The sequence below is a fragment of the Monomorium pharaonis genome, chromosome 2 (assembly GCF_013373865.1).
Source record: "Monomorium pharaonis isolate MP-MQ-018 chromosome 2, ASM1337386v2, whole genome shotgun sequence".
Taxonomy (NCBI): Eukaryota; Metazoa; Arthropoda; class Insecta; order Hymenoptera; family Formicidae; genus Monomorium; species Monomorium pharaonis.
The window spans coordinates 24,719,229-24,736,146 of NC_050468.1; the positions used below are offsets into that span (position 1 = coordinate 24,719,229).

General features: G+C 28.5%; 4 protein-coding genes across 7 annotated transcripts; 2 read left to right on the plus strand and 2 right to left on the minus strand.

The window, feature by feature from the left end:
• The first annotated feature begins 775 nt into the window (after window positions 1–775).
• Window positions 776–6,872, plus strand: LOC105834958 (ankyrin repeat domain-containing protein 13D). The gene is made up of 13 exons (XM_012677843.3): window positions 776–993; window positions 2,342–2,477; window positions 2,551–2,675; window positions 2,904–2,949; window positions 3,253–3,396; window positions 3,962–4,142; window positions 4,241–4,466; window positions 4,785–4,913; window positions 4,986–5,136; window positions 5,292–5,453; window positions 5,532–5,632; window positions 5,735–5,823; window positions 6,150–6,872. The coding sequence occupies exons 1-13, from the start codon at window positions 895–897 to the stop codon at window positions 6,382–6,384; spliced, it is 1,824 nt and encodes a 607-aa protein (XP_012533297.1). The 5' UTR covers window positions 776–894; the 3' UTR covers window positions 6,385–6,872.
• Window positions 6,873–7,349: 477 nt separating this feature from the next.
• LOC105834960 (protein lin-37 homolog) lies at window positions 7,350–10,214 on the minus strand. Of its 3 annotated transcripts, XM_028190483.2 has the most exons (8): window positions 9,961–10,214; window positions 9,757–9,872; window positions 9,188–9,263; window positions 8,979–9,114; window positions 8,693–8,896; window positions 8,194–8,377; window positions 7,767–7,915; window positions 7,350–7,693 (listed from the first exon to the last, which is right to left on the minus strand). In XM_028190483.2, exons 3-8 carry the CDS (start codon window positions 9,261–9,263, stop codon window positions 7,672–7,674), a joined length of 771 nt encoding a protein of 256 aa, XP_028046284.1. In that variant the 5' UTR covers window positions 9,757–9,872; window positions 9,961–10,214; the 3' UTR covers window positions 7,350–7,671. The 3 variants fall into 3 exon arrangements, with proteins under 3 accessions (XP_028046284.1, XP_036138544.1, XP_036138545.1); XM_036282651.1 differs by having other exon boundaries at window positions 9,757–10,214; XM_036282652.1 differs by lacking the exons at window positions 9,757–9,872; window positions 9,961–10,214 and adding an exon at window positions 9,379–9,663.
• Window positions 10,215–10,311: 97 nt separating this feature from the next.
• Window positions 10,312–12,667, plus strand: LOC105834959 (multiple inositol polyphosphate phosphatase 1). Its single transcript, XM_012677845.3, has 8 exons — window positions 10,312–10,477; window positions 10,558–10,868; window positions 10,943–11,068; window positions 11,154–11,298; window positions 11,404–11,504; window positions 11,570–11,679; window positions 11,962–12,165; window positions 12,239–12,667. The coding sequence occupies exons 1-8, from the start codon at window positions 10,312–10,314 to the stop codon at window positions 12,420–12,422; spliced, it is 1,347 nt and encodes a 448-aa protein (XP_012533299.1). The 3' UTR covers window positions 12,423–12,667.
• Window positions 12,662–15,141, minus strand: LOC105834957 (geminin). 2 transcript variants are annotated; one of them, XM_012677841.3, is made up of 5 exons: window positions 14,834–15,141; window positions 13,936–14,057; window positions 13,623–13,747; window positions 13,112–13,290; window positions 12,662–13,033 (listed from the first exon to the last, which is right to left on the minus strand). In XM_012677841.3, exons 1-5 carry the CDS (start codon window positions 14,867–14,869, stop codon window positions 12,974–12,976), a joined length of 522 nt encoding a protein of 173 aa, XP_012533295.1. In that variant the 5' UTR covers window positions 14,870–15,141; the 3' UTR covers window positions 12,662–12,973. The 2 variants fall into 2 exon arrangements, with proteins under 2 accessions (XP_012533295.1, XP_012533296.1); XM_012677842.3 differs by having other exon boundaries at window positions 13,936–14,054; window positions 14,834–15,137.
• Window positions 15,142–16,918: the final 1,777 nt, after the last annotated feature.

The window sequence follows — 16,918 nt, forward strand, 5'->3', positions numbered from 1 at the left end:
GCATTAAATTGAACAGAAAAGTCCTTTACCGTTTTGCAATTTTCGCAATAAGTTATTGATTACACAGGTACACAAAAAAAGTGGAAAAGTGATGTTTCTTTTTGAAGTTAGGAAAAAATGAGCCAATTCAGCAATTCTGACCTTGGATTCAAATTTAGGAAGTCAAAATACATAAGAATTGACTAGTCTGGTCCGCCGGACCAATCACTTTTTTTGTGTACCTGTGTAATCAATAATTTATTAACTATTGCGAAAATTGCAAAACGATAAAGGACTTTTCTGTTCAGTTTAATGTGCTCTACCTACTTGTAAGTGTTGTTAAAAGTTTTATACGACACCCTGTATATGCATTGTATATAAATTCACTATTATATATTATTACAAGATAATAAATTAAATAAATAATTAAATAAAAAATAATAAATAGTAAAAATAGCACTTTCTAAAAAAAAAAAAAATGCCTTTACAGGTTGATCTGTTTTTATAAAAAAAAGTTTTTATAAAAAAAAAGTAGAAAACGTTAAATGTTAAGTTTAACAATGTATAAAATATATTTAAGATTGCAATATTCAATAAAAGCAAAACAATCTTTTAAAAAAGAAATAAAATCACAACTAAATTAATGGCCGCTCTTGGGTTTTTTTTGTCAGGCATGAGTTTGCTTTAAAATGGCGGCACCAATCAGAAAATAAATACTGATTCCATAATCCATTTACCACGACGCACGCGCATAGCATACAGTTTCCTCTCTAACGTATCGTGTTTTCGATGAAACCTCCTTTCGTCGTCTAATGTCATGTATCGCGCTGTCAAAATTTCGTGTCGTGTGCTCGACTCGTGATACTCGTTACGATAAACGTTGTTATATGTTAATGTCAATCAGATTTCATAGAGATGGTGAATGTAGATACTATACGAAAGAATTATCCACTGCACTGGCTCGTTTGGCATAACAACTATGTAGAACTCGACAAGGAACTGTCCACAAATCAGGTTTGTGCAGACCTGCTGTTTAATAGGTCTAACATGTCTCATTTGATATTAATTAGGTTCCGTACGTCAACGAAATCGTACACGTGATTTTTTAATATCAATTATATGTTTTGTTCACGTTTACCATTTCGCGATTTCGCCCTCCAGGTGTTACGTGTTAACAGTGTGATTATCAGCGATAACGAATCTCCACGTAACTGATATAATACACAATAAGCGATAATTGCATAATTGTTCGATGCAGACAAGTAACGCTTGTATTCTTTCACTTGAGTAATAAATTTATCATTTTAAAGTATCTTCAAAATATTATTTTTTCATATTCATGTTCTGTTTGACTTTGTCATAATAATAATTATAATAAAAGTTATTATTATTATTATTATTATTATTAAGCATTTTTTTTACCAGATACTACAAAATCTCAAGTTTGATTACAAAATCTCACATATTTAATGATAAATACGTATAAAATATCGAATAAACTATGTAACAAGAATAACATTCAAAATAACATATGCAAGAGATGCTTAAAGCAAAAAGGTTAAAAGTGATTTTATGTTGTAACATCCGTATTTACAATACATAAAAGATCACATAGATATAATACAGTGTTCTTATAAAATAAAAACCTATATGTATAAAAATTCTGAAAAAAGAAAGAATATATATATAATTATATAGAATTATTTTGTATTTGTATAATTAATGTTCTTTTTATGAATAATAGTTTTATTTAAAAAATAGACATATAAAAGAGATTATTATAAAAATACTTTGTTAATCTTCAACAAAAATGAAAATCTTTTTTGTTAACTAAGTATTATTTAGCATAAATTTAAATTAATTGCATAAAATTTATTGAAACTTTACATTTATAATTATATAATATATATTCCATTATATATAATAAATATAACATTTATAAAGCAATGTGTATATATAGCATTATTAATTATAATTTGACAATATCATAAGGAATTGATTTATTTTTTACACGCTGTTTTATCTATAAAATTATATTTTTAATTATAAATATATATTTTTTAAATTTATGGTTACACTGAGTAATGTAGGTTAAAAAACAGCTGAAACCTTTCATAAAAAAGAAAGAAACCTTAGGTATGTAGACTTATGACTTTTATACTGTTGTTCAGTCAAGCAATCTGATTTATTTTGTAATATAAATATGAAAACTACACTTTCAAAACAATAGTAGATAACATGTCATTTTAATTACATAACAAATGCAAAATATAGAAAGAGAAACTAAATGCAAAATATAATAATCACTATATAATAATTCTCTTTGTTGATATTAATTATGATATTTAAATTTATTTTCTAGCATGACATAGAAAAGCATGACAATCGAGGAAGGACACCATTGATGTTAGCGGTAACCCTAGGTCATACAGATTCCACTATAGTACTGTTACAGCATGAAGCCAATGTTAATACAGAAAACACTCAAGGATGGACTGGTAATTTGCCTTTATCCATATTTGTCTGGATGTTTGTATTTTCAATAGTTTTATTTAATTCATTTTTTTATAGTGGTTCAAGAAGCAGTTGGTACAGGAAATCCTGAATTGCTGCAATTGGTACTTGCTAGGAGAGATTATCAGAGGTATTGTAATAGAGTGGCTGGTATACCAGAGTTACTTCATAAACTCAAACAGGTCAGTTTTATGTAATAATGATATTGTATCAATAAGTCAGTTAATTTAATACATAATTTTCATAAAATATACCTCTTTTGTTAAAAGGAATTCTTTTTTGCACATTCTATAAGCAAAGATTAATTCATGTGTTTCTTGTGTGGATTGTTATGTGAAAGTTAATATTATTGATTTTTTCACATTCTTGATTATTAATTTGATAGCTTTAGTAATAAACATTATTTTCAGGCGCCTGATTTTTATGTAGAAATGAAATGGGAGTTTACAAGTTGGGGTAAGAAAGAGGATTTAATATAACATCTGCTTTTAATTCTTATTTTCAATATCAGTTAATTTATAATTTGTAGCACATAATTTTTCAAGCTAGACCGCATACGAGGCATTTTAATACGTGTCCTGATTGGCTCGGATGATTATATCACCAATCGTAAACCAATGAGGATACATAGTAAGATGTCTTGTATATGATCTAGCATGAAAAATCGTATCGTATGCTGAAGGCTTAATTCGAGTCTTAAATATTTAATAAATTTTTAATAAGACACATATTATTAACTGCCATTATTTCTGTTGCCAGTTCCTCTTGTATCTCGGATGTGCCCAAGCGATACATATAAGGTTTATAAACAAGGTAGTAATGTGAGGATCGATACTACTTTATTAGGCTTTGATCACGCAAATTGGCAACGTGGGAATCGAAGTTATGTTTTCAAAGGACAAAGTAAGCACACTGACTTTTAATAAATATGTCTCAATGCTAAGATTTGTATGCAAGCATCATATAATTTATTTTTTTAAATTGCCATTAACTATTACGTTTTTGGAATGTCAATTATTTGTTTATTACTGTTTAAATTCTATATGTTAATGCAAGCAGCATCGAATCTACTGGCAATTAGATGTGAACACAGTTATATGTTCAATTTGGAATGGTCATCACGCAGGTGATACAATCCTACCATTTAATTCATGCATTACATTGTTAAAAATTTAACAAAAGCATTTTTATATGCATAAGCACGAGAAACTTTTTAACACTAACATATATATTTTATTATATTCTAATTTCTCTTATTTGTTATCATTAATTTATTCAAATATAATTTATTAAATTGATGATTAAACAACATACAAGATATTATTTTTATATCACATATACAGGTGTTTATATCAATGTATAATATGATATATAATGATATACAATAATGTATGGTTTATGGCTATTCTACTGCAGTAATTTAATATATTTTAAAATAGTTTATGAGATTTGTGTAATATTATTCTAGATGATGGCGCAACAATGATGGAAGTAGATCATGAAACAAGAAAAGTTTATGTTGAACATATGAAACTTATAGAAGATGATAATATACAATTGATGGAACCATCTGAAGAAGGTGTGATAGCTCGACTTACTAATCCTATAGTTACAACATATATAGATACAGATAAAATTAGTTTTGAACGGTAATTATCTGTAATAATAGTGTATATATATTTTTTTTAATTCAAATTTATTTCAACAATATCTTAACAATATAATGTTTATATTTATATTGATTTAGCAATAAAGCAGGTTTATGGGGATGGCGTTCCGACAAAAGTGAAGTAGTAAATGGCCATGAATGTAAGGTGTTCAGCGCAAGTAATGTGGAATTAATAACTAAAACTCGATTAGAGCATTTATCTGAAGCAGATAAAGCAAGAGCTCGAGCACCAAGAACACCTTTACAGTCATTTCTTGGCATTGCCGAACAGCAACAGGAGAGTTGCAGCACCATTGCTACTAGTGTAATTTTTTTTTTTTAATTACAATACAATAAAAAGCGGCGGAATTTCGAATTCAATCATTGTTTCATTTATTTAAAATGGTTCAACAATTCTATAAAAAATTATGAATATTTTAAATTTTTGTTTGAAAAATGTTTGTACTTTATTATGGAAAAAGATAAAAATGTAATATAATTTAATTGCCGAAGATTAGCAAAAATTGACAAAAAATAAGTAGAAATTGATTGGATTCGAAATATATATCCAATGTCCTTTTTTGTAATGTTAATAATTGGTAATCATGCATTTAAAAGACACTAATCAAGTTGTATATTTTAGGAAGAATTTAATAATGTAGGAAATTCCTCTAACATAACTCCTGAGGAATATTTTGACCCAGCTATTGATTTAAATGGAAGAGATATAGGTAGACCAAAAGAAGTTAATACAAAAATACAAAAGTTTAAGGTATAGATATTGATTTAAATCATCAAAAATTGTTACATGTTACATATATATTAATTAAGACAATTTCTTCAGGCAACTTTATGGTTAAGTGAGGATTATCCATTAAGCCTTCAAGAACAAATTATGCCAATTGTAGATTTGATGGCTATATCTAGTTCGCATTTTGCAAAACTAAAAGATTTTATTCAAATGCAACTTCCAGCTGGTTTTCCTGTTAAAATTGGTAAGGTGTTAATTTAAATATGGTGAACGTATTGCGAATGTATATGCATAATGCATAATTATACACACACACGCGCGCGCGCGCACACACACACGCACACACACACACACACACAAAATGTATACACATACTAATAATCGAATTTTTCTTTTTAGAAATTCCTTTGTTCCACATTCTTAATGCAAGAATAACATTTGGAAATATATTTGGGTTAGATCAAGAAGTACCGCATGTAGGTCATTTGCAAGAAACTAATCGTACAACTTGTTTAGTTGACGATGTTTGTTTCGAAACACCTAGTGGATATGCTAAATTAGGTAAAAATTTACACATACAAACATCATGTATTCTATAACATTAATATAATTTGTTTAATCCAAATTGATTGAATGTAGGTGCGGAAGTTAGAACACAATACAGTATTGAAGAGGAGGACGATTTGCTACAGTTTGCCATTCAGCAAAGTCTTTTGGAAGCTGGCAGTGAACGTGACGAGGTGATATTTTTTTCTTGTATTTTGTTTTATGATTATTGAAATCCTAATAAGAAAAATAACATATGTGTAATATGTCTTATTGTACACGAAAAATATACATAGGTTGATATATGGGAAGCACTAAAAGCGCAAAAACCATCTAGACCAACTACACCTAATATGACCACTGAAGAAGAAAGGCAGCTTCAAAGGTATGCGTTAAATACTTATTAAAGAGAATGCTATCGATGTTCTTCTTTGAGTTAATTTTATTATTTATGAAATTTTATTATTAATTTTGCATGTGTTTTGTGCTACAATTCATGTTCAGACAGGTGGGTAATTCTATTGCAAATATCAATTTTGGGTAAATCACACAACAAAAAATTACTTGTATTTAAATTAATAACATTGTAAATATATCAATTAAAAAGTATTTTATAAAGCCCTAGAAAGTGTCAAAATAAATAAGTTGGCAATATAAATTAAATTGATCAAAAATCTGTCATATTGCTTAAATAATTTTTTTTTAATATAGGGCAATTCAGGCTAGTTTAGTGCTATATCAAGAGACTACAGCTGGTTCTATGGAAGGTACTGCACATTCAGGTATAAATGAAAACGAAGATAGCGATTCTCTTGAAGATACTGCAGAACAATTAAGATTAGCGTTAAAGCTTTCTGAACAGCAACAAATAGAAGAGGAGCAACAACGGTTACTGGAAGAAGAAACGTTTCGCCATGTGCTCGAACTATCTTTGACGGATAAGTAAACTTCCAAAGTGTGTAATAGTGATAAAAACAAATTTATTATATTATACTTCCAGGAAAGTGATAACTCTTCCAGTCCCATTAAGAAACACGATTGTACAAAAAAATCATTTCCTACATTTCATAGATTGCAAAGTGCATTACGAAGTAATAATGTTGCTTACAATGAACACTTGTTATTAAAGTATATAGTTAACGCAAGTCAAAGGATGAATATAGTATAGTAGTAGTTAAGCAAATGAATAATTTAAATTATGTTATTTATTTCTTAGCTACATTTTATATGAGACAAGAATTCTTCGATACTATAGACAGTAACTATAGCACGTAACGAAGTCTTGAAAATTACAGCTCTTTGTAAAAGATGCAGCCACAATCGATAAACAATCAAATAATGTTTGTGTAAATCCTATTAACTGAAAGTAAATATTGTAAGTTACGACTGTTAATATCTAAAATAAACGGCATGTAATTCTCAAGCCTTCAAAAATTATTTGTTTGGTCCTTTCTCCTCAGTTTTAATCTTTTTTTTTTTACTTATAATTAAAAATTTCTAATAAATTTTTAATTGTAAGTTAATAATTGTTAAGATGACAGTTAGGATAACGTAGAAAGATACCTATCATCTTTAATCAAACATTTTTACAAAGATCCTTTTTCATATCTATAATAACAATTCTATATATTTTAATGCAATAGCGTATAATGAACTATTAGGAACATACAGAAAACATAAGTATTCAGTCCTACAATTTTTAAAAAATATAAACTGAAGATGTAACATAAGTGCAAAAATTAACAATATATTATTGTTAATTACACCCAATATAACAATAAGTGTTACACTTATTTGTTTTGAAAATCTATTTATTTATTATTTCAGATAAGTTTATTTTTGTATTGTATTTTTTCATATTGAGGTTGTGAAATACGATTTAATTGTGCACTGAAAGAAGATATTAACTGCTGCGTTTTAATATTTTTATTAAAAGAAAAATAGTTGTTACAAGTGCATCACAACTTTTGTATTAAGATTAGGTAACTTATTATCGGAATATCGTTAAAACATGATTATATTTTTCTTCTGGGCATTATAAATAAAAAAAAATACACTTATATAAGATGTGTATAAGTATAATCACTTTTGCATATATGCGTTCACTCACCAATGAAGATGTGTAGAAAAAAAAACAAATAAGAAATTATTCCCTGATGACATAATAAAAATTACCAGGAGCAGAATTATTAGCGGCAGAAGAACCGGCAGTCATTGGACTGCCACATTTCTGCTATTCGAACTCCGATTGTGCCCTGAAATATAAATTATTCATAAGCAATATATATTTTTAAAAAGTCTATATCAATTGATATCTTTTACACAAACTTTGTAAAAATAGTGCCAAGTATAGTAGCACTCTGTAAATAACGCTGTTCATTTTTATGTGCTTGTTGATGCCATTTTTTGCGTATAGCATTCCATCGTTCACTATGCTCCTTTAGTAATTGCTCTTTCGTTTTCAAAGTTTGTCCTTCCTGTAATTAATTAACATTATGTACAATTTCTTTTATAATTATGAACATCAAAAATGTACATACATTCTTTTTAGTTTTAAAATTTTTATATAGTAGCTGAATTGTTTTAATAACTCTTTAATCAACTTTTTACAAACTTAATAAACCGATGTTAATGGAATGTTAAAATGGAATAAAAATCGAATCTGCCAACTGTGAATCAAAAACTTCTAAATGGAGTCATAAATTCTTTTAATTCAATTTTAAACATCATACATGTATCAAAATTATTGACTCACATAATCTAAGTTCAAGTTATCTTTCTCTCCAAGTATAGGCGATGGAATGCGATTTCTTGGTATGGCTTCTTCACGAGGTAAAGGTAGTGGCAAATAATGGACATCATTTATCTCACCATCAGCACCAATTAAATTATCTGCCATGCTAACTTCATTAATTATTTCTGGACTTGGACTACGCACTCTGTTAACAAGTCAATATATTCATTTTAGTTTTGCATAAATACATCGTTATGTGCAAGAAAAAATTTAATCAAAAATTGATATTGATTAAATAAATTTGATAAAATATGTATTTATTTATATAATTACGTCTATTTAACTATATTAATTTTTTAGTTATTTAGATGTTTTATAAACAACTGAAGAGGATTCAGTGAAGTTAAGATGTTATTTAAAAAATTTGATATTAAAGATATTTATATGGGCAAATTTATATGTAAACATCAATATTACATTAATCTTACTTGTTATTAGCCTATTACAATTTTTTACTTACTTAGGGACCAAATGAGGATTTCTCGGTTGATTAGCCATCCAAGCACGGCAGATTGGATACAGTGGCGTGTCTTCTTGAAATTGAGCTAAATCAACACTGCGATCAAATAATTTCATCACATATGTATGATGAAACATGGTGTCAGCTTGTATTGGTCGACGACGTCTGACTTTCCGTGGTTGTTGTGGATTAATGGATTTTGTTCTAAATGTCACAATTACCAAAAGAGATCAGTTTAATTTAAATAAGCAATTCTATGTAATTATAAAAGGAGATTGAGACTTACATCTTTTTTACTGGATGTTTATAATCCGTAATAGGGCTATCATCTGATTCTGCTGATGAACCAGTGTCACTATGTTGTAATAACTCTCGAAGAGCACCTTTTAAACGGTCTCTTGCTACAAGAACATCATTGTCCCCTATACATAATTAATATTTTAACATTTGATATATTAACATAATTTATAATAGTTTCTTTTCATGCATTATTACCAATTTCGTCTTTTATCTCTATTTTTATCCGTCCTGGCATTATTGGTGGTGGTTGAATATTCCTTTTCTTTCCCATCTAATCACATTCAATCAAAGTTTTAAATTAATCTATTAAATGTTAATAGGTATTTATTTAAATTTATTTAAATTTCAAGCTATACGTTACAATAAATTACTGAGAAATTACTAACATTGATTCAGCCTAATTAACAGCAAATTTGTATGCGTTTAGTGAACAAAAAAAGATTACTTTCAATGATGCTTCAGATACATAGAACGATATTTGACTATATTAATATATTAATTTTGAATTTATCAATACTCCGGTTTTGACCGACATAAGAAATTTTTTTTAAATAATGTACCTATAACAAATTATTAAAAATATTACAGTTTTTGTTGCTAAAACAATATAGGATATTAGAAACAAGGCAAATTTCGATTTTCACTTTTTCCTATAATTACATTATAAAAATAATAATAATAACTGCACAATTTGATAATAATCACATATATTTTCATATATTTCTAAATCTATTAAGTTAATTTTTCAAAATAAACTAAAATACCTTATTTTTGAACGTAGTCTACATAACCTGTACGACTGTGATCGCTGTTCACGTCTGCGCACGGTTACGGTAGCCATTGAAATGTCTATTAGTTACACTACGTTGTGTTTTCTGCACTTCAAATGAAATAAATATACAATTAGAATATAGTAGGAAAAAGAGAAACACGGTGCGACAAGTTCAATTACACTGTAATTTCTGTACCTAATGTGAAATAGATATATATCAGGTTAGAGAAAAAGAAAAAGGAAGAGAATAACACGAGCATAACAAACTTCTGCAGCAGTTGTGTTGTTATAGGTATACGGTGTTCGGAAAAATTCGAGCAATGTGTATACTGTGTGGTGTATATAAAATTGTTATGGCGAAGTTATTACTGAGAAAATGCTTTTTTCGCAAATAGAAAGAAAATAGCATTATATAACAATATATTATGTTAAATAATTAAAAGAAAAAAATTTATAGGCTGTATATATATATATATATATATATATATATATATATAAATATATATTTGTGGACTGTGACATGGTTGTGACAGTGTAAGGCTGCAGAATGCTTTGGAAATTATCTGTTGAGATACTTATATTTTGTATGATAGCAAATATTGCTCTTGCTTCCGATTATTCCAAGCGTAAAGAAGATTACGAATGTAAATTAGGATCAAAAACTCCTTATAGATGTGTAGCTAATCAAGATGAATCGATATTGAAATATCCAGGTATACTGCGATGACATTAATCACTTTTAATGTATGCTTTGAGCTTCTAATAATTATACTTATTTCTGTTTGATTTACAGATTGTATGGAGAAGAAGATTTGGTTAATTCTGCGTCATGGAACTCGATATCCTGGCAAAAAATATATACCTCGTATGATAGATGACTTGCCAGAGTTGCAACATGTAATATTAAAAAATTATGCAAATGGAGCAATAAATTTGTCAGCTGATGATGCAGCTCTATTTAGGAATTGGAAATTATCATTTGCACAAGGAAATATGATGAAATTGGCAGTAGAAGGAGAGAATGAAATGATTGATCTCGGAGAAAGGTATCAGGCAAGATTTCCAACACTGATGCCAGAAGCTTTTGATAATCAAACATATAAAGTATGTATGGCAAAATGTTCAAATGTATTAAATGCATGGTTTATTATCCCTTAATCACCAGAAATAAATTTTAGTTTAGATTCACAGCTACACAACGTACAGAAGAGAGTGCAAGACACTTTGCTGTTGGTTTATTTGGTTGGTATAACAGCAAAAATGTTTGGTATCCATTACCAGTATATAAAGATCGTGTGATAAGAGTAAGATCTAATTGTTTTTAAATTCTCAATTCGAGTTATTTTACTTATTCTTCTAATTTCTTAGGACATTTGATTATGTTTCTAGTTTTACAAGGCTTGTCCTCGCTGGCGCCAAGAAGTTGACAAGAATTTAGATGCAAAGCGAGAATTAACAAAATTTCTTAATAGCAAGATTATTAGAAATATGTTAAATAATGTTAAAAAGCGTATTGGTCATGATATCGATTATGGTCAGTATTCATTGAATATATTGCATATAATTATATAACTATACATCTCTAATTATATATATATATATATATATATATATATATATATATATATATATGTTTCAGAAACTGCTCATTTAATGCACACAACGTGTTCTTTTGAAACTGCTTTAAATCAAAGTGTTGTGTCTCCCTGGTGTAAACTATTTTCATTAGATGACTTTAAGGTAAGATAAAGTTTTATTTTCAGATAAAAAAATTTGATTGTGCATCTAACTTTAAATTTATATAGGTGTTTGAATATGCGGAAGATCTAGAATTCTATTGGATCGATGGCTATGGCTATTCACTAACTTATGAGCAAGCATGTGCTGCTTTAAAAGACATGTTCGATTCCTTTCGGTATGCAAATTTATACGTATTAAAATAAATCTAATATAAAGTTTTAATTTTCTCATTGCAGTCTTTTATTAAGTTACAAAAATAGCGAAATGCGTAAATTATTTTGTTTATATAGATAAATTTTAATTGAAAAAAAAGGAACATTAAAAAAATAAATATCAGACTGGAGTTTTAATTTTAAAAATTTACATAATTATATTGTTTAATAGTAAATAAATTTGCAATTAAATATGATTTAATTGTATTAACACAATACATAAGAAAAATGTTTCAATTTCTTAGATCCATAAATAAAGGGCCAATTACAACAGCTTACTTTACACATTCTGGCACGATTTTGAAATTAATAGCCTTACTCGGACTAGCCAAAGATCCACATCCATTGATGCACGATTCCTTCGCACTACGTAAAAAAGAAGATAAAAGAGCTTGGAAAAGCAGTGTCATTGATACGTTTGCATCTAACATGGCATTTGTTTTGTATGAGTATGTTCCTTTTTCAAAATTGCAATTATATTTGTATTTTCATATATAATTATTTAATTATACTTTCTTTTAGTTGCGAATATTATGGACCCAGTGTTTTATTTATGCTTCAAGAACGACCGCTATATTTACCAGGTTGTCCAAAGGATATGCCATGTCCATTAAGTACTATGAAAGCATTGTATCCAGATCGCGATGAAGAATGTCAATTTGAAGCTATGTGCCATATAAAACAACAAACAAAACAAGACAATTAATATCTTAAAAAGTATAAGTTAAACAGTATAAAGCTATACATGTGTTCTTTCATTTATTTATATATCTCAATAAAAATACATAAATTTAGTTTTTGAGAAAGATATTTTTCTAAGAGAAGTTTTACTGAAACGTACCTGGTTTTGATGAATTCAAAATATTTTTTAAAATGTACAAAGAGATCGAGATTTATTTTGAGTATCTTACTATGTACATAAATAATTATTAATAAACCATTCAATCATCACAAGATGTCTTTTTATTTATATGTAGTGACAATTTATTAAATGAAGTAAAATTCTTTTCCGCGTGCAGTAATATACTTGTCCATATAACTAATAAGAAATTGGTTGATATAAAATATATACTGAATAACAATTTTAACCTAGATTTTTATGATTATATAAATATTATAAGAAAAGAACAATACAGAGATAAGTAGCAGGTTTCTATGTAAAATTGTTGAAAGCATCTAAATTCTCACACTAAAATAGTGTATTGATAGTATAATGTACTTTTTGTATAACTTTATATTAAAAAACTAACTCTTAAATTAAAGCACACTGTCTTCTAATGAATTATTTATATCGTTTCTGTCATCTTCAATCATGTCCTGCAATAAGATACATAATATACAGTTATAAAATAGTAATTAATGTTGAACATACCAAATATAATACAAATATATTACCTGCAGCACTTCAACAAGTGACTTCGTTTCATCTAACATTTCCTTATAAATGCGTTTTTCTTCTTCTAACTTTTCGAGACGTTTTATAAGTTCCTTATTTTCATTTAAAGTATTTTTAAGTGCTATTCGCCTTTTTTCAGCCAGAACTTGCCAATAATTTTCACTAGGACCAGCTAAATCTAAAACATTTTAGTAGAAAATTAATATCTTTTGAATATTGTTTTTTGTTATGTTTAGATTATTATGTTAGTAGATTAATATATTATAATATGAGTATCTCTAGATATTCAAGAGGTAATTAAGATTATATAGAGAGAAAAATTTCTAAAGGAAAGTTTACAGAAGCAAAAGAAATAAAAATAAAAATATTAGATGAGAAAGGATAAATGGACGAGTGTATTAAAAATTGTAAACCAAGTCCCCTTTTGACAATTATAATGCTAAAGAGAATAATATTATATATTGTTTTTAAGAATAAAGATAAAGGAAAGAGAAAAATATTATTACACACCTGTGCATGTTAAATCCTCGGCTTCAATATCTATCTTTTCTGGTACAGTTTGAACAGCTTTGTCATTGGTTGTCACGTTTTTTTGTTTTTTAGGAACATCTTTTTTTATTTTTACAGGTACATTTCTAAAATATACACAGGATTAATATATTCAACTTTTTTTATAAATTTTCTTTAAAATAATTTTCTTTAAAATAATAATTATAAGAAATGATTGTTTTTCCATGTATTCTTTTCAAACATTCATGAAAGTATAAATGTTACATGTAAAAAGAAATATGTTATTCAATAAAAGAAAAGGGAATTAACTTACTTTTTTGATTTTACTTCTTTTACTTGTTGAGTAGACTTAATCATCCTGTCAGCACCAACTAAAGTTTCTTTATCAATAGCTGAGGGCTGCAGTTCATGTAAAGATTTTCTAACTTTATCCTGCTTTAATAAAAGAAATAATTATAATATTCATAGATTATTTCATATACATTTTATATACAAGTATTATATATATTAAATTTACATATCAATTTATATATTTTCTTTATATTTAAACATAATCTTTGTTCTATATATCACTTTTTATGTATTTGCAGTATATTTATCTTTTAGAAAGTTATGCATTATATTATGCAGATAAATTTTAATAAATTTATTAAATAAATTTTTGCTACAATAATTAAATAATAATAAATAAAAATGTTATAATTAAATATATAAAACACACACACATACACACACACACACACACACACACACACACACATATGTATATATACATATATATCAAAAATATTCTTCATCTCATTCAAGACATAAAATGTAAGATAATTTTCTGTGATGATAAATCTTTCTCCCCCTCAATTGTATGAATAAATTATTGAACATTGTTGAACATTTTTTTATGACAAACAAAATTTAATGAACTGAAATTCAGAGAATATCCAGCACATTCAATTATCATACAAGTTCTATAAGTTTGTACAAGATTTTTCATTTCAAATTTCCTTTCGGTACGTCTCGTAAATACAATTGAACAAGAAATGACCTTCCAAATGTATGTACACTCGAGGTATTATATTCGACAGTATAAATATATTATAAAAATATTTATTATTTGTAGTCGGTCAAACAAGAGAAGTTCAAGATACGAAATCACATTAAAACATCACTTTTCTCAACAAATTTTGTACGAAATGAGAAATAAACATACTAACCTCAGAAGCGATTTCGTCGCCAGTAACCGGTTTCATTCTACAAGCCGTAAAGAAATAATTCAAGAAGATATGAAAAGAAAGATAGCGTTCGATCGACGTATAAAAAAACTATCAGTTACTTATGTTACTTTATTTACGAATAATACGGCGTCATAATACGAATATTGTTTGAATTAAGTTTCAGTTAACTTTGCGCACTTCAAATCAGTAATCACATGTTCTAGGGTGCGTTCCGTTTCACGCATAGACCGCATGAGACGACAACGCATCGCATGAGCGCATGAGTCCGTTCCGTTTCTCTATGCGCAAAACCAAAATGGCTGTCGCGCATAGACATCGCATGAGCTGCCTTACCTCGAGAGCTGAGGCAGTTCATGCGTTCTCATGCGCTGTGTGGTGGGGCGCGGGAGACCATTCCCATGCGCGCATGAATTGCGCATGGAGTGAAACGGAACGATCTTCAAGTTTTCCATGCGCTTCATGCGTGAAACGGAACGCACCCTATTCACAGCATTCTCAACTCACGCTGTCGTTCATCCATGGCGGCAACTGGCGGGAATTACAACATGCAAATTAGAGACCTATATTGGTTGAACATTTAAAACCATTGAGGAATCAAGAGTAAGAACCAATCATATATATTAAAGAATCCTACAGTTGCAAAATTCTTTCTGCTAAACGCAGCCACTATTCATATTCCTTGCACTTTTTTTTGATAAATTTAGTGGTTCTTACTAAAGATGTCTTTTCACTCTAACGCTTAATGCACATTTTCAGCGTCAAAAGACATCACACGTGACTAAAAATGACGAATTGGTATCTTTATTTTTAGTCACGTAATGTCTTTTGACGCTGAAAATGAGCGTCAAGCGTCAGTGTGAAAAGGCACCTTAATGAATCTAACCAATTACGTTCAATCGCTCCATGAGTAGACCAGGGCCCCTATTCTTGAATTCATTCGCAAGAAAACGTATGCGCAAATACCCGCTCTAACAGAAAAGTTGCAAGTTTATTGGTTGAAAGCCATACGATAGCCAATAAATTTTTAACTTTTCTGTAAGAACAGAATTTGCGAATACGTTTCTCTTGCGAATGAATTCAAGAATAGGGGCCCTAGGTTGCGTTCCGTTTCACGCATGATGCGCATAACGTATTGTTCATCTTTGTTTAAAGTCAGACAAACAACAAAGATAAACGATGCATTATGCGCATTATGTGTGAAACGGAACGCAGCTCTAAAAAGTAAAAGCTTAGGTCTATTCTTTTTAGCTAAACTTGTATTTAATTTTCTTTACTTTATGAATCGTATTTATTTTGTTCTTTACTTTACGGTAAAGAAAAGGCAAACTGTAATACAAATAACTCAATTAAAAACTAAATCAATTGACAATTGTCAGTCCAACTTTTAATTGGTTATACTTTCCACTTTTAGGCTGGTATTCATAGTCGAATCTTATTTCAAGATAGTCTCAAGCAATATCTTAAGATGCTAATACAGCTCTGTGATTGGTTGATGGCATCTTAAGACAATAATTAAAATGATCTTAAATATAAGATCCGACTATGAATACCGGCCTTAGGGTCGATTGTTCCAACTTCTTGGTAAACTTTTACCTATCAGGTAAATATGTTTGTCTTTATTTATTTAAAAAAAGAAATGAAGATACATGCTTACCTGGTAGGTAAGTTTAGCAAAAAGTTGGAACAACCGACCCTTAATGCAATTGTAACTTAAAATATCTAAAGCCTCGTCTACAGAAGTCGCAAGCAGCCAGTTGCAACTTGCGACAGCCAATGATTGTCGAGCTTTAACTAGAAACTAGACGCTCATTGGCTGTCGCAAGTCGCAACTGGTTGCTTGCAACTTCTGTAAACAAGACTTTATATTGCATTTCCATGGCAAATAGATATCAATCTACACAGACACAAGGTTCTTTTTCATTGCACTTTTACACGGGATAGAATAGATAATGGCAATAGAAAACGGCAAAGTATAATAAACAATTTAATTATAAAGAACATTTAATATATATTTCTGTAAAATATAATACTTTACTTAAATATCTTATCCTTGACAACTACAAA